The sequence below is a fragment of the Amia ocellicauda genome, chromosome 19, assembly GCF_036373705.1.
Source record: "Amia ocellicauda isolate fAmiCal2 chromosome 19, fAmiCal2.hap1, whole genome shotgun sequence".
NCBI classification, from domain to species: Eukaryota; Metazoa; Chordata; class Actinopteri; order Amiiformes; family Amiidae; genus Amia; species Amia ocellicauda.
The window spans coordinates 18053315-18077694 of record NC_089868.1 but is presented as its reverse complement, the minus strand read 5'-3'; the positions used below and the strand labels follow the sequence as shown (position 1 = coordinate 18077694).

General features: G+C 36.9%; 2 protein-coding genes across 2 annotated transcripts in view; one reads left to right on the top strand and one right to left on the bottom strand.

Annotated features, from left to right (window-relative positions):
* The window catches only part of astn1 (astrotactin 1), a 218998-nt gene extending 199416 nt beyond the window's left edge, over positions 1–19582 (top strand). Inside the window, exons 20-23 of the mRNA XM_066692128.1 lie at positions 4743–4878; positions 10934–11034; positions 11830–12013; positions 16833–19582. Coding sequence (XP_066548225.1) covers positions 4743–4878; positions 10934–11034; positions 11830–12013; positions 16833–17070 — 659 coding nt within the window. The 3' untranslated portion in view covers positions 17071–19582. The remainder of the gene's footprint in view (positions 1–4742; positions 4879–10933; positions 11035–11829; positions 12014–16832) is intronic.
* A 900-nt stretch (positions 19583–20482) lies between these two features.
* Positions 20483–24380, bottom strand: part of pappa2 (pappalysin 2) — a 58117-nt gene continuing 54219 nt past the window's right edge. The window contains exon 23 of the mRNA XM_066692704.1: positions 20483–24135. Coding sequence (XP_066548801.1) covers positions 24022–24135 — 114 coding nt within the window. The 3' untranslated portion in view covers positions 20483–24021. The remainder of the gene's footprint in view (positions 24136–24380) is intronic.

The following is a 24380-nucleotide window of genomic DNA, read 5'->3' as shown; positions in this document are numbered from 1 at the left end:
ATCAACAAAAAACTTTAGAGAGACAGCTAATAGAAAGCGGCAATGTATATATCAAGTGACACTATCGGCCTGAATTTTAACTATGCCCATGTTTTAAATGCAGCAGAATCATTGCACTGTTACCTGGTGCACATGTCAAAACCCTTTATCATTTTGCTTTACAGAATGGAAATTCAGGGAATAATTATCCAAAAAGGTAAAGGAAGGTCATACTACTATGGCAGTAGCAGCTTATAGCAGCTATTACTCATTACTTATTTTGGGGAAATGCAATGCTAATTTATGTGTACATATTGATAGCTTAATGGCTTTTGCCTGCAACGCAAAGATGTAGCATCAAAATAGATCCAAGCAGTTATTTAAATCTGAAAGTATACATAATGTACATTTAGTTAGCAGAATGATTTAAAAAGTATGTATATAAATAGGGATGGACTGAGAGAAACACGAGAGAATAAGAAACAGAAGAGAGTCCTGTCACTCATTTAGCCCACCTGTAGTTTCTTGATGGAACACAAAGAATCCACTTCATCTAAAACCCTGTCCAAGTATTTCTGTTAAACATACTCTTTTATTTGATAGTTTCAAAACATACAATACAAAATCAGTCGCAATATGTTTCTTATCAAATACATTTCCCCAGTATTAGTTTTTTCTTCATATTTTTGCCCTGTGTTCATCCTTGTATTTTCTAGCTGGCTCTACCAGGGTGAATGTTGGCTGATGCTGTGTCCTTGCAACAGGAATGTCCGGAGTTGTATCATAAAGAGGCTTTATCAGAGTTCAGCACTGACTTCTAAACCACTCCTCAAGGTTCTGCATCTCAAGCTGTCCTTATTAATGACAGGTGAACCTTTAGCAAGTGTGACACCCTGTGCCACAGTATGTCTCCGTGACGCAAGAAATACAGCTGGGAGAACACTATTGCAGCACTTTAATGAGGACAGAGTATTATTTGATTTCTTCTGGTAGCGTAAAGTTTCTTTAGGGGCCTAATTTATGTTGTCTTTTCCTACTAAGACCTAATTTATTTATTATGCCCTACTTAAAAAAAATATATTTAAGTTTTCTCTGTTAAAATGTCAGGACTTGGAACCGTAAAGCGACGTGGAGATTTATGACCATGTGAATTCTCCCTCCTGGATGTTTGTAATTCACACACCTGATAAATGCAGTACAACTATTAAAAAATAGGAGTTTAACATGCATGTTTATTTCAGATGTTGAGTGAACTACACTGCCAACAAGCATATTTCAATTAACTGGATCCGTATGGGTCCTCATTTAAGCTCACAAAATATCATGTGAGCTAACAAAATATCCTAAACAAGTAGTTTATATCAATTATATTTTCTTACTGAATATGTATGTGTTGCATGTTGCTATTTCTCCATTTTCATTTTGTACCAGTTATTGTTTTCATAAGTACCATGTTGCTTAATAATCAGGGGGCTGGTAGTTTTGTATTTGTTTTTGTTTTTGTTTTGCACAGTTTTAATTCTAAAGTTTCATCTTGAGATGTTTTCATCCGTATTTCATCCATGTTTTGTTTTTGTTTGTTTGGCAGTTTACATAATGCAGCTTTCTAATTTAATTCCTGGAAGTACGTCCCTGCAAAAACAAATGATTGCAAGAGTATAAAAGTAGTTGGAAAACAAATCATCTGCCAGAGTGTTTTGTCATGCAGTGTTATTGTGAAGTCCATAAAAGCATGGCCGTTTGTTCCATTTTATGCTGTGGAAATGATCTCTCAAGAGCAAGAGGAAATCTATACATTCAATGTGTGGGTAGCTGTGTGTTTAAAAGGTTAGATGACCCCGGAATCTGAATGCAGCTGCCACATATAGCTTAGAGAGTGGAAATCTTGAGTAGACACTCATCCGTTACGAAGTAACCGTTAGGGATGAGACCGAATAGTCAAACATTCGACTATTCATTAACGATGGCCACTATCGTCAATGAGTCCAACATTTGAAAGTAAAACAAAAAAAAGTATATATTGATTTTGTTTTAAAGGCTATAATCTTAATTGACTCTCTATGTAGCGAAAATGAAGATTGGCAGAGGGAGGATTTGTTATTTCTTGTCTGTGATTGGCTAAACAAGAACATACCTTGGCTAACGATTTTCCTCTCAGAAAAGTACTGCATGGAAATACTGTTCAGTGTAAAATAAGTGCTATCGTCCTATAAGCAATTTATTTTTTATTCACTGGAACTTGATTTGATTTAGCATAGACCGGTTGTCTATATGTTGAGTGTGGTTTAGAAACGTGGAAAAAGTAAATAGTTTAGTTAAGTGGATTGTATAAATTAGATAGTCTAATACATTTGCGTCGCAGCTCACATAGGTATTAAACTATTATTGAATGAAAATGTAATTAATAATTTAATACATTTGAAAAATAAAAACAAAGTGGTCGGACAGGCTACAGCTGTGATTGCAAAATATATAGTTTTTATGCACACGTCAACTCTGCCATAATTTTTCGGGTGACGCCCATAAGTAAGCATTCCTTTAAAAAAAAGGTTACAACCTTTATAGTTAATTTGAAATTGTAATTAACGAAATAATTGTGACAATATCGTGATACGAGATGCATGAGAGTTGACAGGTATGCTTATTGCTGCAGTCATTATGCCATTTCCATATGTCTCCTAATAGGAAAGTATTTTTACATTGCCTAATGTTTATGAATGTTTATTTAACAATGTTTTTAAATTTATTGTGTTAGCTACAGTGAGGGAAAAAAGTATTTGATCCCCTGCTGATTTTGTACGATTGCCCACTGACAAAGAAATGATCAGTCTATCATTTTAATGGTAGGTGTATTTTAACAGTGAGAGACAGAATAACAACAAAAAAATCCAGAAAAACACATTTCAAAAAAGTTATAAATTGATTTGCATGTTAATGAGGGAAATAAGTATTTGATCCCCTATCAATCAGCAAGATTTCTGGCTCCCAGGTGTCTTTTATACAGGTAACGAGCTGAGATTAGGAGCACTCTCTTAAAGGGAGTGCTCCTAATCTCAGCTCGTTACCTGTATAAAAGACACCTGTCCACAGAAGCAATCAATCAATCAGATTCCAAACTCTCCACCATGGCCAAGACCAAAGAGCTGTCCAAGGATGTCAAGGACAAGATTGTAGACCTACACAAGGCTGGAATGGGCTACAAGACCATCGCCAAGCAGCTTGGTGAGAAGGTGACAACAGTTGGTGCGATTATTCGCAAATGGAAGAAACACAAAATAACTGTCAGTCTCCCTTGGTCTGGGGCTCCATGCAAGATCTCACCTCGTGGAGTTTCAATGATCATGAGAACGGTGAGGAATCAGCCCAGAACTACACGGGAGGATCTTGTTAATGATCTCAATTGGTAACACACTACGCCGTGAAGGACTGAAATCCTGCAGCGCCCGCAAGGTCCCCCTGCTCAAGAAAGCACATGTACAGGCCCGTCTGAAGTTTGCCAATTAATATCTGAATGATTCAGAGGAGAACTGGGTGAAAGTGTTGTGGTCAGATGAGACCAAAATCGAGCTCTTTGGCATCAACTCAACTCGCCGTGTTTGGAGGAGGAGGAATGACCCCAAGAACACCAGCCCCACCGTCAAACATGGAGGTGGAAACATTATGCTTTGGGGGTGTTTTTCTGCTAAGGGGACAGGACAACTGCACCGCATCAAAGGGACGATGGTCGGGGCCATGTACCTTCAAATCTTGGCCCTCAGCCAAGGCATTGAAAATGGGTCATGGATGGGTATTCCAGCATGACAATGACCCAAAACACACAGCCAAGGCAACAAAGGAGTGGCTCAAGAAGAAGCACATTAAGGTCCTGGAGTGGCCTAGCCAGTCTCCAGACCTTAATCCCATAGAAAATCTGTGGAGGGAGCTGAAGGTTCGAGTTGCCAAACGTCAGCCTCAAAACCTTAATGACTTGGAGAGGATCTGCAAAGAGGAGTGGGACAAAATCCCTCCTGAGATGTGTGCAAACCTGGTGGCCAACTACAAGAAACGTCTGACCTCTGTGATTACCAACAAGGGTTTTGCCACCAAGTACTAAGTTGAAGGGGTCAAATACTTATTTCCCTCATTAACATGCAAATCAATTTATAACTTTTTTGAAATGCGTTTTTTTTGGATTTTTGTTGTTGTTATTCTGTCTCTCACTGTTAAAATACACCTACCATTAAAATTATAGACTGATCATTTCTTTGTCAGTGGGTAAACGTACAAAATCAGCAGGGGATCAAATACTTTTTTCCCTCACTGTAAGTATTCGAATAGTCCCCGACAATAGCTGTGGAATTATCGATAGTCAAAATATTTGTCATGCACATCACTAGTATCCATACTTGTTCACAACATAAGTCAATAAATAAATACAAATCCATGTTGCCATGATGATTCATAATTGTATGTGTTTCAGTTTATTTACTACTTTCACGTTTACTTCCTGCTGGAAACAATGGTGGTGCCATCTTGGATCATTTGATTTAATATCTTATATGTCATTCCTCTTCTCAAGGAGTCTGTCAGGATTTTGTGAGAATGTGTTTGAAATGAAAAAGAAACGTATTCTGAACCTTTTAGTTTTCTTCTCTTTTTGCAAAGTATGCATAAAATGTAACCTGTATGCCTATGAAGGATCTTTTTAACCTGAGGCAGTTGAAGCAAAACCACATTCAAATGGTATCACAAATAGCACAAAAATATATTTTCTTCCCTTCCAGAGACGATGCTGAGCTTTGTGGATGATATTCTGTCTGGGGCCAAGTCTCCGTGTGTGATGCTGGGGGACATTCCTGACCTTTTGTCTTCATCTATCAGCTTGATAATCCGCTGCCTGGAGCCAGACACCACCTACATGTAGGTCATCGCAGAGAGATGCTCATCCATCACTGATATTTTATACCAGAATATGAGCTATGCAGTCATTATTAGATATAGGCCTATAATGTGCTTCACGAGAAAATGTGAGTCTATTGCATGCATACGTTGTTATAACTTTTCCATGAAAAAGTAAGACAATGGTAAAAAAGTTGAGAATTGGGATTCAGTCTTTGTTTTTTAAAGGATGTGTGTATATATATATATATATATATATATATATATATATTGGAAGTGTAGGATATGTACTTTGGTAAATAAGTGTTCAGATTAAGCAGTTTTTTCCATTCCTTATTTTTACCTGTAACCAATTAACCGAAGGGTATTCAAAATGTATAATTAAAATTAATCTGTTGCACATATGAAGAACTGGTACTGTAAGCTCACGCAAAAAAATACCTCGTAAAACTATTGAGTGGGTTGCTAAACTGCTAAAATATTACATTTGTACATTCTCTGCAGGATAAAGAGTGGAATTTTGCAGTCATTATGTTTATGCATTTTCTTTAAGAAAACTAAAAACTCAAACGGAGGTGTTTTAAATATATTCTAGACAGCTGGGGAAACATCTCATATGCTGGCACAGCTTTAAAGTGCGTCAGTGGAGAAGTTAATGCTAATAACAGAAACAGGAATCGAAAGATCAATGTGTAAAAGAAGGTTAGCGAGCAGAACATGGAGCATGTTTTTTCTGAAACTAAATACATTCAATTTGAGTAGGTGCAAACTTGCTGCAGATGTAATTGTAGTTGTCCATCAATGAAATATAGAAATATAGTGGGAAAATAACAATGCAAATTCACAAATATTTTATCTTAAAACAGAATAAAACATTTTAGAGACTGTTTAAGAGTTCAATGGTTTATATCTAGGTAACACAGGTTGATGGCTCCTCAGCTAATCATTTAAAATTGTGAATAGGACAACACTTTTACTTACATTAAATTATGTTTGGACAACCAATCATTGATGTTAAGTGATCACCATATATTGATATATATATATATATATATATATATATATAAAATGTTGTTTTAAACTACTAACAAAGTGTATACAGCTAAGATCTGTTATGTTTCTGTAACATTGCTACAACACTGTATGAGACAGAATCCTGATGATTAATGTATAAACGCTTCAACAGTGTTGTCTGCAACAACCAAACCACAATTTTACTGCAACAATCTGAAATCCTGTAACAAAGGTATGTATAAGGTTGTTGGGGCCTGTGAGTCCATTACTAGCCAAGTGCCACTGAGAGTGGGTCTGTGCATGTCGCCTCAGCAGATTTGAGCTGGAATAACAACATCACTGGGTAGGTGTCTGTGGGATTGAAAATCACCGCTGGGGCTGCTGCATCAAATCCTTTGGGTAGCACTAAATACCGTGCAGTTTACCTTCCAGATTTTCACAGCAAGACATAGCTGCTAGCCCGACAGTGTGTTTGTGAGGAAATACTCTTCATATGACTGGCAATTGACCATTAAATAGGCCATTATGAAATGTGGTTTAAAAAATAGTAAATAGTTTCCGAAACTACATTTTAACTGGAAGAGTAGTGGTAATCACCATCACCCTTAGGGGTCTCACATTTTTAATATTAAAAACTAAAACAAAGTGTAAATTGTGTGTGTGCTGAGCTACGTAAGTGTACGTTTTCCACAGCATTGTGTGTTTAATGTAACGCACAGAGTAATAAAGTCGACATGACTTCAGTCGTAGGAGGTTAGATAGGTTAACGCACATAGAAGATCAAGCTGAATGTAAACTGACATCAAAGGACATGCTCAGAGATTGTAGACATGTGAAAAGAAGTGACTCTTGTTAGATCTTGTTAGATCTGAAGACAGAGTGCTGTGCAAAGCACAATCTGGCAATCATCCAGGGGGGAAAAAATGATATGGTGATGTTAAGGTGTAAGTGACTCCCATGGGAGACCCAAGGAAATATGTTTACGTAGTGGAATGACGCATGCAGGAATAGATTTCTTAATAGTTACCATGACAAGTTACATAAGCAGTGATCGAGGTTGTTTACTTGCTTTATCCACTTTTGGTTTGTGTATACAAAAGTTCTAAATAATCACCATACAATGTACATGTACAGTAGTATGATTCATAATTTTTAATCTATTTAAAATGGTATGGATTTCCATTTCCGTAAACTTCTTCCTGTCGGTTTATTGTTGTCCCATTGTTTTGAGTGTGAGACGGTCCCAGTTTAACCTGTGCATATATGTAGATGTCAGTGCTGCCACAACTAGGATTTATCAGATGACTGAACAAGAAGATGAATATACAAGATGCCTTTAAAACAACGAGAAAAACACACTCGTCAAGAATGGCAGGCTGATTGCTGGACTGGCTGTCAATCTTTCTTTGGCATGTCTCCGTCTCCTCTGACATAGAAAGCTCCAACAGCCGTCCCGCAAAGCCCAGCTTGCACATGTGTAGGCATTTATCTTGTGGAAGGTTCATAAACCTAGAAGCCAGACTGAAAAGATTAGACAGAGGAAAAAAAGAATGGGTTTAAGAGTTTGCCCCTAAAATGCTTTTGATGTATTGTGGAGACCCTTTCCCATCCTCAAGTTACACCCGTTATGAGCACCACACACACACACTTTCTTTATATAATATTGGCATTGGCCAGCATTTTTTCCGGCAGGTCATTCATCATAGCTTTCAGAACCGTGCACTGCAAACTTATTTAAAGTCTTCTTCCCGTCAGCCAGTGTTAATACAAAACTTTCATATGTCTGTAATGCATAGGGACCCAAGTACAAAACATTCAACTCTGTGAAATAACTTATTTCTAAAGACCCTTATGCTTTAAAGTGATTACTAACACTTTTTGTTTGTTTGTTTTCTATTCTGAATTTAAATTATCCTCAAATGAGTTTCTGCCCAGTTCAAAGGTACAAGGTCTTGTGCCCATTATCAATGTAAAGGACTGAATCTTTTGTTGTGTCTAGGCGTATTAAAATCCCTTGCCTTTGGGGAACAATTGCATAAGCCTAGTTTTGCTGCTTCTAGCTTTACCAAAATGCATTTCACAAATCCCAAGTCGTCCATGAGATTGGCAAGGGCATATAATGCTTTAGCAGATGAGAGTGACATCCCAGAGATTTGCTTTAGAGATTTGAGTTGAATACTGTAGTAGTCAGTAGTTTTCCACTAGATGGAGATATAATTCAACATTATGAATCTATTTGTTGAGACAGACAGTATACATTCTTTAAGTTTTATTAATAAAGATATCAGGGTTGCTGTAGAAATATTATGCAAGAGTCTTGCCAGAGGTTTTATAGGACTCATACATTTAATAGTTATGGGTGTGATGTTTGGCAGTAACATAGTACGGAAAAGTGTTTTTGTAACGGTTAAAATCATTTTTAGAATTTTCAAGAAATTGAGAAAATGAATTAATAAACCGAAAATTCTAAAATGTGTTAAATGTTATTAGAGCAAGCTGTAGTTTAGCAAAAGTCTCATATTTGAATTTATAAATATATGTAAAAATGTAAATAGGTCCCCTCAGAACAAATACATAAATGCAGTGGCTTGCTATCTTACAATATGTACATAATACAACTGTAACAATATCTCCAATGCAGAAAAAGCAGACAGACACTTCACTCTCTGGTACCTAAGGGTCATGCAGAGACTGATATATTTATACTTTGGATGTATAAGTACTGTGGAAAAAATGGGCAATTACATTATATTTGAGAGACCTTGTTTGGCCAGATTGTGTATTGTGTCTCTGTGTAAACATGTATATATGGTAAGCATTACACAATTTGCATACGGAAACGATTTTGGAGTATCTTCTACAATACTGTCCTCATGTTGAGAGAATGTTGTTTTCCATTTGGTGTACCTAAAACACAGCGATGTGAATCTTATGAATGTATGTTGAGCTGCTAGAGAAACCTCTGCCAAGGTTATGTGTCATGTCTTGGATTTAAATGTGTCTTTATTTAATAATTTGTGAAAATACTTTTTAGTTTTTGCAGAATCTGACACATTAGGAGGTTTTATTTGGCCGCAGATCTACATAAGGAGAGACAAATTGTCATTAGTTTGGGAGAACACTCCCAAGATGTTATTGCACAATATTAGAAATTTTACTTTCTAGGAATGCAAAATAACAGTTACAAATTGAATTATCCCCCGTTTTTGTATTGCATTATGTGCTCTGGAAAAATGATTTGCAATTTTCTGAAAGAGATATTCGAGTCTGCAGATGGACAGTATATATATATATACAGTGGGGGAAAAAAGTATTTGATCCCCTGCTGATTTTGTACGTTTACCCACTGACAAAGAAATGATCAGTCTATAATTTTAATGGTAGGTGTATTTTAACAGTGAGAGACAGAATAACAACAAAGAAATCCAGAAAAACGTATTTAAAAAAAGTTATAAATTGATTTGCATGTTAATTAGGGAAATAAGTATTTGACCCCTTCGACTTAGTACTTGGTGGCAAAACCCTTGTTGGCAATCACAGAGGTCAGACGTTTCTTGTAGTTGGCCACCAGGTTTGCACACATCTCAGGAGGGATTTTGTCCCACTCCTCTTTGCAGATCCTCTCCAAGTCATTAAGGTTTTGAGGCTGACGTTTGGCAACTCGAACCTTCAGCTCCCTCCACAGATTTTCTATGGGATTAAGGTCTGGAGACTGGATTGGCCACTCCAGGACCTTAATGTGCTTCTTCTTGAGCCACTCCTTTGTTGCCTTGGCTGTGTGTTTTGGGTCATTGTCATGCTGGAATACCCATCCATGACCCATTTTCAATGCCCTGGCTGAGGGAAGGAGGTTCTCACCCAAGATTTGACGGTACATGGCCCCGACCATCGTCCCTTTGATGCGGTGCAGTTGTCCTGTCCCCTTAGCAGAAAAACACCCCCAAAGCATAATGTTTCCACCTCCATGTTTGACGGTGGGGATGGTGTTCTTGGGGTCATTCCTCCTCCTCCAAACACGGCGAGTTGAGTTGATGCCAAAGAGCTCGATTTTGGTCTCATCTGACCACAACACTTTCACCCAGTTCTCCTCTGAATCATTCAGATATTAATTGGCAAACTTCAGACGGGCCTGTACATGTGCTTTCTTGAGCAGGGGGACCTTGCGGGTGCTGCAGGATTTCAGTCCTTCACAGCGTAGTGTGTTACCAATTGTTTTCTTGGTGACTATGGTCCCAGCTGCCTTGAGATCATTAACAAGATCCTCCCGTGTAGTTCTGGGTTGATTCCTCACCGTTCTCATGATCATTGAAACTCCACAAGCACAAGATGAGATCTTTCATGGAGCCCCAGACCGAGGAAGGACTGACAGTTATTTTGCGTTTCTTCCATTTGGGAATAATCGCACCAACTGTTGTCACCTTCTCACCAAGCTGCTTGGCGATGGTCTTGTAGCTCATTCCAGCCTTGTGTAGGTCTACACTCTTGTCCCTGACATCCTTGGACAGCTCTTTGGTCTTGGCCATGGTGGAGAGTTTGGAATCTGATTGATTGATTGCTTCTGTGGACAGGTGTCTTTTATACAGGTAACGAGCTGAGATTAGGAGCACTCCCTTTAAGAGAGTGCTCCTAATCTCAGCTCGTTACCTGTATAAAAGACACCTGGGAGCCAGAAATCTTGCTGATTGATAGGGGATCAAATACTTATTTCCCTCATTAACATGCAAATCAATTTATAACTTTTTTGAAATGCGTTTTTCTGGATTTTTTTGCTGTTATTCTGTCTCTTACTGTTATAATACACCTACCATTAAAATTATAGACTGATCATTTCTTTGTCGGTGGGCAAACGTACAAAATCAGCAGGGGATCAAATACTTTTTTCCCTCACTGTATATATATATATATATATATATTTTTTTTTTTTTTTTTGACATATTGTCATCTAAGATATGATGCAGTAATAAGGCTTTGTAATTTAGCATGTCTTTGAAGTATATGAAATAGCTGTATGAGTAGAAGGCTTGTGCTGATATTTTTCATATTATTTTGGACTGCGAAACAGGTTCCGACTGTGGGCGGTGGACAACACAGGCCGGCGCTCCAGCCCCAGTGAAGTGACTATAAAAACCCCGTGTCCAGCAGTGGACGATGTCAAAGCACAAGGTAAGGACACGGGTTATCAGAGTTCTGCTGGATATTGTATTATTGCAGGATGCAGAAATTGTGTGTTGCGTGTCATGTAATGCTGGCAGAGGTACACATGGGAATATTTCACATTGTCATTTTGTTACATAGGAATGGTGTCTCCACCATGGAGGTGCCTGTGGTGAATGTTTGTAGCTCAGGTTACACATCTGTTTTTGCAGAACCATAGCAAATTTCTGTCCGCTGCTGTCATACCATTCTTTAAAGGAGGGATTGTATCCAAAGTTGGTATTTGCTGTGTGCCGAGATTTGAGATTTGTGTATTTTTCCCCATACAGTACAGGTTGTCACCTTTCTTCCTGGGACTCACTTCTTCCAATCTTCACTCCTTTATATGGCATTTCTGTGATCACACCAGTCCTAAGTAGTTCCCTTCTAACACATGGTGCCACCTGGGTTGCCTTACTTCCTGTATTCTTCTGTCACTGAGGTTTATTCCTTTTCTGATGACAATTCTCGTTATTAAATGGCCCTTAAAGTCCATAGTTAAACTAACAACGCTCTGCTTGTACTCTCGCAGAAAGCCACTATTTTAGTTTCAGTGCATAAGTGGGTAATTTGCAACCATGACCATACCACTTCATAACCACGTCTGCAAGAATAAATGTCCCACAGTATCAATGGAAGCTTTGTATACCCGTAATACAGTCTGTGAATCCCAAAAGGCACAAACAAATACTCCATGTTGCTGCCATTTGCTGCAGATGCAGGTTTTGCTAGGCTGTGCTTGAAAGCTCTTCTTTTCTTCCTCAGAAATAGCTGACAAGATCTATAACCTGTTCAATGGGTACACAAGTGGGAAGGAGCAGCAGACGGCTTACAATACCCTGATGGACCTGGGCTCTCCCACCCTGCACCGCGTCCTCTACCACTATAACCAGCGCTACGAGAGCTTCGGCGAGTTCACCTGGCGCTGTGAGGACGAGCTCGGGCCCAGGTAACTCTCTCTGCAATCTTATCATAATGATTAAAACTATAATAATAGTTATAATATCATGAGAATATCATTATAATCTTCTGGTTTTATTTTTCTGAGTACCATAGGTATGAGTTGGTTTGTCTTTCAGTGCATGTTTTTATTACTGAAAGAAAAGGGAGTGTTTTTTTCTTCTCAATATTTTAGAAATCACATATAATTACCCTGAATCAAAGCCATCATAACTGACCCGTGCCGAACTTAAATGGCCGCAAAATGAGGCCAGTATTGTCCAAAATGTCTCCAGAGTTGAACGAACTAGATAGCTACTATGAAGTATAATTGTAACTAATTGTTTTATAAGTACACCCACATGTTTAATATCAAATGTAAATCGTTCCATCGAGATGCACGCAAAAGCAGGTGAAACTGATTAAAACTATTTAAACTTCTGCTTCAGCAGAAATAAAGGGGTATTCTTACATCTTGTTTGCTAGCCATTCTCAGAAATATTGATACAATTGTTTTTATCCTAATGGTTTCACTTAAAAAACGTTTCAAATAAAATACGGCATTAGAATGGTTGATTAATGCGCAATTGGTACCTTCAATGATATCCAATTAACTAGCTTGGATTCAACAGTGTGAACTGCCCAACATAATAGGTATTTAATGTTTCATCAGTGGAGGCTTGTAATACTATACTTTGAGGTTATAAATTCATCATTGATTGCACCACTTATCATGACATTAAATGTTAACCGAATTGTAGCCCCAAAGTTAGTTCCTCTACTCCTCTTTGGAAGCTCCGGCGGCAGGAAGGTCGTGTCGTCTGGTGGCCGGGCTTGCCCTCTTAAGTGAATGACAGTGATTCACAAAGAAATGTTCAGTGAGTGAAACTTGAAAGCCCCCGTGATCGACAATTGCCGATGGTGATGTCAAGCATTTTCTCGACGTCCACAAAGCTGAGTGTTTGACAGATACGTTAAGGGTGTATTTTGTCATTGCAGATAATAGTGTAGACCTATTCCATTTAAGCGATGACTAGGTGCAGTTTTCATTGCCATCAGAGACTTGGAGTGTCTGTTTTATGACAGAGAGTTCTTTACAGCAAATAGGACTATTTACAAGACATCCTGAAGCTGAAGATCACACAGCCTTAGCTTGTGAAACAGGATTGTAAGCTGTACACCGCCAACCTAGACTGAGGCTACAGAAGATTCTCAGGTCCTCAGTCTGGGCAAGCTTTCAAAAAATATTCAATAATTCCTCTGAAGAGGTCAGTTCAGGTGAGAGTTAAGATACATTTACATGCACAGCATCAAGAAATCAATTAGAAACACCACAGTAAAAGGCTGGGATGTGCTTTCACTTCTAACGCTCTTGTCAGTGTGTTTTTTTTATGAAAATTGCTAATGTTCCTCTGCAGTTCCAAATTGTAAATGATATCTAGATTGTTTTCATCAGCTCGCTCCAATAGAAAATAATTGCCACACCAATAACCTTGTCATAAAGTATAATATCCTTTGAAAAATGAATGGTCTCTGCAGAATATATGTATGTACATACGCACACATACAGACTAATGAAGAAATATTTCTACTTTCTTAGGTACCATATCTTATAACTGGATCTCTCTGGCTCCAGCCCTAGAACTTTCCTGCAGCTCTTCATGCAACATTGCGTGATATTAAAGTCAGACATAAACTTCCCGGCTCCTTTTTTGCTTTAAATACCACTTCTCTTGTCTCATTCTTGTCAACACTATGGGACTACCTTCCACGAAAGGCATCCAGATTTGTGTTATTTTAGAAATGTTAGACGCTGGCGTTGGGAAACAGGACCACAGTTACAGCATATCATTTCCTCTGGTTCGGAGTGCATTTAGGCTGTGATGTTGAGGCGCACATAGATCCAGCAACCCAAGCACAGATGTTCAGACTGTACAAGTTACATTTCTGCAGTAGACATGATATCCTCACACAGTTGTAGCAGATGTACAGTTCTGAATGTTAAGCAAACCAACAGAAACCTGAAAGTGTCAAAAGCATTTCTGTATTCAAGTATTCAGCCATCTAACTTCTGCCACACATATTATGCAGGAGTTAAACTGTAGTCAAGTATCATTATCATTAAGTTCCCAGCTTAAGGTGTGCTGTTGAAAGCATTAAGGTTTAAGACCAGTGATCTAAATAACTTCCAATGGTTTATTTAAATGTGTAGCACTGCGTTTGACATTTAAGAAGATGTACCAAAAACAGATGTATAAAAACAGCTACTGTATTATTCCTTTCATTTTTGGGGAATAAATTAACTATGGGTAGTAGTAGATGTAGAAATTATATTATTATTGATATTTATTGTTTAAATTATAATTAAAATGAATAGCTCACCTTCTCCCAAAGCCAAACAACACTGTAAATAAAATAATTCAAGCTGGGTTGCCTATTTATAATCAGGAACTGTTAGAAATAAATCAGGCTTACTTCTGCATCTCTTCATATGTCAGAAATGCTTGTTTAAATTCTCTTTATCTGCTAAATAACTGGTAGACAGCAACTGTAAGAGTTCAACAAAACGTCTTCCTTAGAAGTGAAGTGATTCACAGCGAAATGAAGTAGTTTAGTGAAGCTAATAGAGCTGGAAAGAGGGGCCCCAATGGAGATAGGGTGAGGTTTAAAAGCTACTCTGGAAAAAGAAGCCATTTTCCACTTCCATACATGCTTGGATTTATGGTGACAACCGTTGCTATTTGGAACATTAAATGTACTTTTAGAAAAAATCTAACAAAACAAACCGCAAGGTTTTTGTTTTAAGCAAATAAACATCCAAATTCCTCAAACCACCAAAATGTGGCAAGATATTAGAAACATAAATAATATAAAAGAAAAATATAAATGACAGCGTCTCTACTACAGCCACATAGTAATTTTTTAAAGGAATACAGTATGTAATAGTGTTGGGAGGGGGAGGAGAGGTAGAAAAAATAAAATTAAGAAAGCCAACAAAAATGTATTTATGGTTTCTTCAAATGTGCCTGGCGATTTCTGACATCATTAAAATTCCATTATCTTGTTTTGTGAAGGAGTGCCAAGGTAAATGAACGCGTGAAGGGGCTTTAACTGTACTGTTCAGTCTTTAAAGGGATATATTATAAACAGTGTGTATAGAGAGAGGTTGTTCACAATTTCAAGAATACATACAAAAAAAAGACAAATATAGGACACAGGTGATTCACAAGAGGGCATCTCAATTAAACATTAAAAACATTTTCTCAACAGCAACTATGCTCCTTGATTTCCCAAAGGAATTGTCAAATGTAAAACCACATATCTAGCAAAGAAGGTGTGAAACAGACAGAATACAATCATATTTTACACTAAAACATAATTAGTCTGAGCAATAAATGATGAGCAGGTCTGACTATTGTTGTGATTCTTTGGTTGCCTCTGTGTGTGAAGATATATATTCATATCTCACACACTAAATAAATGATCACACACCGTTGTGTTCAGCCACTACCCCCAGAGTCCAGCAGAGAGACCATCTGTTCATGAACGGAAATATACATAGATTTATTTCCATACTTAATACTGCCTTTCTTTAAGATGTATGGAAGTGAACCTGGCAGCCTTTATTATCTTCAATGATATGAGAAGGACCCAAGCGGTAGGTTCCTACCTTGATAATGTGAAATGCTTCAGTGGTATTAACAGTAGTTATTGTGAGATTAGTATTCAAGAACAGTGGCCCAGTTATTCTTTGTCCCTAGTGCCTTTTTTACAAAGTATTGTAACTGATATTTGTTTTTTGCGTTCATAGCTTTATAAGAAACACATCGCAATATAGTGACTTCTCAAATGAATGTGGTTTCAGTCTGGATCAGTTGAACAACAACAGAGAGTAATAAGTTGGGCAAATTAATCTGTTATTCACTTCATAATGTTGGAGTTTGGAGTAATAGTAAACTGAAAGAATTTCCTTTGGTTCCCACAAAGACGCATAGTTTCATTATTTACTCTGCCTAAGTGTGCAGCTTCTGGTTTGGCTTCTCGCTTCAGCATTGCTGTAAGACTCCCTGATTTGAACACACATGTGTCAAATATGATGTACTCTTTCCATTGGGGCCTCACCGCAGGAAGGTTACTGGGCCTTGCAAGAGCTGGTGAGGTTTCTACATTGGTTTTCTCTGCTTTGACACTTTCATTTTTGTTCCTCTCTGTGCAGGTTTCTTTGCATGTTCTTACATGCAAGTGTAATTCTTTGGAAACAAGTATGGTTGTTAAAGGAGAACACACACGATTCCTAAAATTTTGGTTTTATGCATTCTTATGTGTTTCTCTAGTGTATAATATGTATAGCACTTTTTCAGATATGACCAAATAATGGCGGATTTCATACTCTGGCATGTATGTCCTTTCAGGGATTCAGTATGTGTCTTGTCTTGTCATAAGTTTTAAAAAGTAAAGTGCCAGACATATTATACACTACAGCAACACATAAGAACGCATAAAACCATAATTTTAGGAATCGTGTGTGTTCCCCTTTAACAACCATTCCCCTTTTAGTTACTTAAAATGGCAATGGCAATTTATGGGGATTTTTATTTCCATGTTTAATTTGTAATAGTCTTGCTTCGAACAAAAATATATTTTTATTGAGATATCAGGTAATTCTAACCCATAATGTCGTTGCTGGTTTCCCATAATTGGTAACACACTGATGCCAACTTAATAAAATCACATTTCCAGTAATTTTATGTGACATTTTTTCCGCAATTGTAGCAAATTCATACAAAAATAGTCTGATGTTATTGATTTTCCTCTTCACTCTATTGCAGGAAGGCGGGTCTCATTCTCTCTCAGTTGGACAACCTCAGCGGCTGGTGCAGCGGTCTACTCCAGGAGCCGAAGATCGGCCTACGGAGAGTATCTCTGAAGTACCTGGCGTGCCGCTACACCGATACTAAGTCCTTTGGTTTGAACTGGGTTGACCTGAGCCACGACATTAGAAAAACCTGTGAAGAGCAAGTACTCCCTGTGCTATACAATGACTATGGAGAGCCCAAGGAACTGTAAAGAACAAAACATGTATTTTCGAAAGCCTATCTGGACATAGGATTGCCATGCTTTAATTTAGTCAAAGAACTGCTTCAAATAAGATGTTCATTTAAGATCTCAAGTCCCCAAACATTTCCGTATTTTTTTGTATGCCTCCAAGATTCAGTTGATTTATATATGTATATATCTATATCTCTCTAATCAGCCCTCATGTAATATAATTTCGTTAGTGTATTGATCTTTCCAAAGCAATGCTCACCGGGGTCCTGTTTTCCTGTTAATAACAAATAACCAGGCTCATGTTAACTAACAACTTTTAACAACATGCTCTTATGTACCTGTTATGCTTGTCTTGAGTGCAAATGGATTGGGGACTGAGGAACGAGGGATTGAAGGAAATAGAAAAGCAATCCAAAACATGTATATACATAATTTAAAAATATTTAATTGACTAAAATGTTGAATGTAGCACTAAACATTAGAATTCAGTGTTGTACAGGACTTTTTTTATGGAAATAGTGTTAAGTATTTGGGGAAGTGGAACAATTATGTAATATGTCTTGATCTGTGTTTCTAGTCTCATAATAAATGATTTGCCAAATTTATTTAAATCACAGGTTCTGATGCTGCTTTTACATATGGAATACACAATAAAATATACTAGAAGACATTTGAGTTTTAGGTTAAAAATTGTAGGTGTGACATTGAAAAGACCGAACCAAATGGACACATCTTGGACACGCCTTCGTCCGACAGTGGATCGATATAGGCTAATCGTGATGGTAATGGTGGTGATATATGTAGTGACATGCTGAGGGATGTTAGGCAACAACCATCAGATCACACAGAAACACGTGCACATGTGTTCAAAAGGAAAAAAACATGTATTACTTACTTCAGATGTGTACTTTTGTTTACTGAACATTGTTGTTTCAGTTGTTTCTAGGATAGAAATTCAACTGACACAGGACGGAATGAAAGACTGAATCTTTTAATTTTTAACACAACAATCAATGAAAAATTAAAACATGAAATTAGCTAAGAGGACCAGGAATCCTAATATAAAAACAACATGATTAGTGCTTTTTACTCTCTCTCTTTTCCCGATATTCTCAAGTATTTGCCCTGATATATATAGATATAGATATTGCACTGTATTATTGCACTTTGTATTGCTCTGATAATTTGTAAGTCGCCCTGGACAAGGGCATCTGCTAAGAAATACATAAAATAATAATAATAATAATAATAATAATAATAACAGTAATAGTAATATATATTTTCTTTTGAGTTGGCTGAAACAAATCTGTTTAATCAGTGTAGTCCCCCGTTTCCTTTTCGATTAGAAAGTTGCCTTTGGGATTGTCACTCATACAGAGTAGCAGCTCAGAAGAGTCTGACTATGTCAATTACTGTTCTGCCGGACTTTTGGGGATGTGACAGAGGATGTGGGATTGTGCAGACCTTTACCCTGTCAGCAAGTGACAGTTTGTATCTCAGAAAGTCTACTGAAACTCTAGTGCTGAGCAACGTTTCCAATAACTGCTATTCAATGTTCAACTTTCAAAATAGAGGCAAGACAAGAACACCACAACTGTCCCACTAAAGCAGAATATATATATATATATATATTTATTGTGCCTACAAACCTAAATTGTCGTATAGTTATTTATTTTATAAAACCCAGGTCTAAAGATATAGTTTTAATGCAATTACTGTTAAAATGTAATGTTTATCTTTGTAGTCACTGCACAAAGATCAACAAGATATAAAATATGTTAGTCTTTTTCTTTCAGTTTTAATATCTAATGAAATTATTGATGCCCTGGGCTCTTCAGATGTTTTTTGGGGCCTATATGAGCACAGTTGACATTTTGACTTAGAACTCAAGCCACGTTGCTTTCCCCACCTTATGCAAAGATTACCTATTTCCCTAGTCTGGGAAGAAAGAGCTTCACAAAATGGACTGAGTTGTTTACTTAATGAAAAAAATGTAAATGCCTTTCTACTGATTTTAGGAGAAATTGCTTATGCGTCTCAACTACACCCAGTAGTACATCTGTAATAGCTGTACAAACTTTTTTATTTTTCAGTTCATCCATTCTGGTAAAGTGTAATGTGAAAGCAGCATTGGGGTTTAAGATTCAAGAGAACATGTGCATATTGAAAACTAAGCATTACCTTTGATCCCTTAATTGAATGTTTTCCTTCAATGTATGCATCTTAAAATGTTGCTTTATTCTTACTTAATGTTACATTTGATTTTATGATATGAGTTATAAAGATTTGAGATTATTTATCACAGACTGAGCAATGTAAATTATTTTAAATAGAGATTACTCTCTTTCCGTCCAGACTTGTTTAAATTGAACTGAAATTTGTATTTTACATAACTCTTTTTAAATTTGCATGTACGATGTTTTGTGAAGTCTGGTTTAGCTAGAGTGTGCTAGATGTCAACTGAACGTATTGTGCACCTTTTCACATCTACCGTTGATATTTTAAATGAAGAATAAAGAATGTAATCTAACGAGTGGTGATGTGGATGTTGGGAATGCGAGGGCGAGTTTTTAATTGAATGTTTTTAATGGAGGCTTTTAATGTACTCAAATCCTTGAATGTGCTCCAATGTGTTGAGGGGTTGAGCTTCTGATCTCGTAGAATGGTTTGGCTTTTAGTTATGAATTCTATATAAATGCAAACGAGTAGAGAGAGAAAAAAAGGGTTTATTCATAGGCAGATTTTCTGAATAGGGCAGTTACCATTCTTTAAAAACAAGCCCTAGGACCAACCCATGTGGAGAGTACTTTTCGAAGGACAAGAAAGTAATGGTGCAAAATAATAAGCGCCCTGCTTTCAATTTGTGTTGAAATCATTAAGGTTCTCAGGTGCTCTGTGGGGAAGGCAGCTTGTAGTAAATAGTTTTTCAGTGAGGCATTTCTTTCTCGACTGTGTTTACACAGTGGGAGAGACATTCCCTCAGTACTGCGGGCTGGAGGAAGGCTGTGGGAAGGCCCAGGAGGGATACAGCTGGAGGCACCTCGGGATTACACGGAGGAGCAAGAATGTAATTGTCATCATAAATATTTTCAGGCATTGTCATGCTTTTTGATCAGGATTTTAATTAATCACTGATGCCAAAAGGGCATTGATTTTACTTCACTTATAGTTTATGACAGACTAAATTAGTGAGAGTGTGTGCGTGCGTTTGCATTTCCCGTTGAACATTTTTCTTGGGAACCAGCAGCTTGTCAGTTGCCTGTTTCATACGCTGTAGATGTAAATTTTAAAAACGTAATGCATCCGTTATTTCTGCCATGGAAGGCCTTCCAGATATATGTTAATTAAAAGATTTATATTCTGATCTTCAAGCCAATAAACTGTGAGAAATATACCCGTAAAACATACTGGGACGAACACATTGTTTTGTTAATACATGTCCAACACAGTTTATTATGGTATACATATACATTAGTATTACTATTCATTTCAAAATACATCTCCAAATGACCAGTGTATTGAATGGTTTCCCTTTCTAGGGGGTCCTATTGTGTTGATCTGAGTACTACGACTAAGGTTACAGAACATTTCTAAATACAAACCTGAATTTGATCAGTTTTGTTCAGATTTGTACTGTTTGATCTCTAAAACCAAGAATATTCCTTCATATTTTAACTAAAGTTGTAAGGCAGCAAACAGTAGACAAAAAAGTGCTTCAAACTACTCCAAACCACAATCCAAACTAAAGTCAGCCCAAACACATGGTTTGTCTGTGGATCACACTTCATTTGTATTTCTTTTTGAACCAATAAAGAACAAACAAATAAAATAAAATAAAAACACAAACTGCAAAACATTCGTTAAATTGTGATTAGAGGGTTGAATTTGGTTCAGACATGGGTTAGCTCATAAGCTCATATTACACATTACGTGCTTGAAAACCATATTTGTTCTTTGGTAACTCGCTAGTTTGGTGGCTTTATTTATAATACAGAGCAAAACTGAATGTGTATAAAACTGTCCTACTTTGGACTGACAGATTCAGGCCGACACCTTAACGAATAAGCATAATAATGAGGTACCGAAATCTGAGGACAGAAAGGGAGTTGTGCATTCAGAGTAATAATTAATTCGTTTTAGAATAGAGATTAAAATCATATTGCTCATATCAAACATATCATTATTCACAATCAAATCTACAGAGGGTTTAATTAAGGGCACTGGTAATAACCTTTTCTACATCCTTGCTGTTAAAAAAACAAACATTTACAGATGAACCTGGATGCAACGTGTTTAATGAAATGATAAAGCCAAGAATAAGAATAATAAGAAAAATTGTTTTGAACCTCTATTCTTTTCAGGGTTATTATAACAACAAGCAAGACACATGGCAACAGGCTTATGGATGAGGGTTGGTGTTATTAGCAGCACAAAATAAGGTAATTTTTAGGGATATTTGCCCTTAACTGCTCTGTAAATATCATGTGGGTATGATATGAATAGAAAATTAATGTTTTGGGTTTTTTCATATTTATCTTCATATTTTTGGTATTTTATTGGCATATGTATTTCAGTATTTCACTTAATTGTATAGTAAAAGAGGTAAGAAATGGCAGAGAATTCTTCAAAATCAACCCCTAGCACTAGCAGTATGGCTTGTCATCTTTAGTATTCTCCCAAAAGTCACCTTTTTTAGTCTTATACAGGCAGGTTATTTTGATGCAGTTGAGGTTGACCGTCATGTTCCAAAAGCAGCATTTCCAGTAAAAATACATTCGGTGTATTGTAATCCAAGAATTACTACATGAAAGTGTTTGCTCAGGAGCTTCATGTTTTCTATTTGTACAGGTGCACACCCAAACAAGCCCAGCGCATGACTCTGGTTCTTAGAGAAGCTTTTCAGCTGCCCTGTTGCATGAACATTTTTCCCAGACAACAGAGGGCAACAGAGGTTGGTTTTTTACCATCAAGCCTAAACACGTTGTATATATACATAGTTATTAAATGTAATGTGTCCATTTCTCTATACCTATCTATATATCTATTTTTCTATCTAAAATATATTTTTGGTCTTAGGGTTTTTGTTAAATCCATAAGAAGTGTTGGACTATCTCCAAGCTGCTGTAGTGTTTACTTTGGTGTTTCCTGACAAGAATGAAGTTAATTCAGTTACACTTGTTATCATTCACAAGGAACTCATGAGCTTACAAATAGTCTGCAATAGATGCCTGTTTACAGCAGGTTTACTAGACACAATTACTGTGGCTTCAAAACAGAAAATTGTATTGGGTGTGTATGAAAGTAGAAAAACATCTTTGATATCCCTCAGTAAAGCAGCAGATACATGTTAAGGACAAGGAACACGTCAGAACTCAATTTCCTGAACTGTGACTATATCTAAAGGACTAGTTAAAGACTACTAGCTGTCTTGAACAGATCATTTTAATTTAGTGAACCTCCATTTACATCCTACACAATTTACTGCCCCAGTGCTGCCAAGAAAAATACAAAGCCCCCTTGTTTGCCTTGTCAAAATACACTTAAGACAAAGACTAAAACCATAAATATATTGATATATTAGATGGGTTTGGCTCGTTTGGATGTACACCCTGGTGCTGTCTGAAATAATCTCTGCAAAGTCAGCCTGCAAGCATTTATTTGATATTTGACAGTCTGAAAAATGTGTGTGAAAAGCTCTGAAGACAATATAAGATTTTTGAAAAGAAAAAGAAGAAATGATTCCCCTCCAAGGCTTCTTTAGTGATAAGACTGTTATGTAGTCAGGAACTAAGTCATTATTCCTCTGACTGTTTTCTTTTGCCCAGATATGATTTTATTTGTGTGTTATTCCAACTGGATCCAACACAGAAAGTGATTGTATTTTTCTGAGTATTATAATGGAAAATATGGAAGAAGTTTTTTAAGTGGTATGCTTAACTACTGTAAACTCCCTTTGTTGATTTAAGGTTAAACGTCCAAGCAAGATATACAATCTTGAGATAATGACAATGACAAAACTTTGAAGATGCCGACTTAGTGATTTTCTGTCCTATAAATAACAGAGCATTGAAGCATATAACATAGTACAGTTTGTTGTAAGCATTTTCACTGCATATAAGAAATATGTATCTATCTATAAATCTATCTATCTATACATACATATAGATATGTATTAAGATCCATGTTAAGATCTCATGTCAAAATATGACAGTTCTGCTATACAGTTAACTGTGTCAGATTCATACAGAGTTTATCATCCAGATTAGTCTATCGCTTCTGATTTTGTTCCAATCCTATTTTAGGAGGGAAATCGAAATGTATTACCAGGTGGTTGTCACCAGGCATAAGCTATGAAAGATCTTGTATAGGGGGTTTGATATGGTGCTAAGATTACAGCCTAATGAAATCATTTTAAGAAATGTAGTGCTTTTCAACACCACAATCCGCTGTGACAGAAAACTCTGCATTATATTACAGTTCAGGTTTGATAATTAAATTAGGAATTTCTCGGGACGGCGGTATTTATTATCAAATATAGAACAAAAACCTGCATTGGCTCATGCGAAGGTATAATAAATTTACCAGTTACTTAACTTGAAGTTAGCCCAAATATGGCAAAAATAATCTATGTACAGTGTTTGTTTATTTATACATGGCTTTTTGAAAATACGAATTGAATCTGACAAGGTCTCTCCAACCTGGCAGTATTTTGACTTGGTTTCTTATACATGAAAGGTTACGTGATAAAATGTTGAAAGACTCCCCTGTTTCTAAGTGACATCTACATTGGTTAGAAATTGTTGAAATATATTAGTCTTTATATAGTAGTAATACTGAAGCTCTTACTTATTGGACTATGTCTGCTTTCTCTGTACCGCAACAACACAAACTTGAGTTACAAAGCTGCTCTTCTGCCTACATCCTGTGTGACAAGTGTCCTATCGATACACACTGTTCTTCACACCGGCCTCATTCTCTCGGAGGGATCCAGCTCTCTGGCATTTTCTTTGGGCGATTCTCCTCAGCGTCCGGATCCCGACACGTACACTCATCCTGGTCACAATCAGTGCCAAATTGAATGACCTAGTAAACAAAGCACTAGGTTAGTCGAGAGATAGAGCTAGAGAAAGTCAAAACATAAGGAGAAAGGGTTTATAACCCCCCCCCCCCCCCACGTGAGCATATGCCAAAAACAGACATGTAATCTCTTAAAAAAAAAAAAAAAATGTTTCTTAAATTGGAACAGTGAGTAGAGCCTTGATATTTAATATAGCTATAGGAAGCGGATGATGTAAAATGAACATTATAATAGAATTGATTAGAAATGA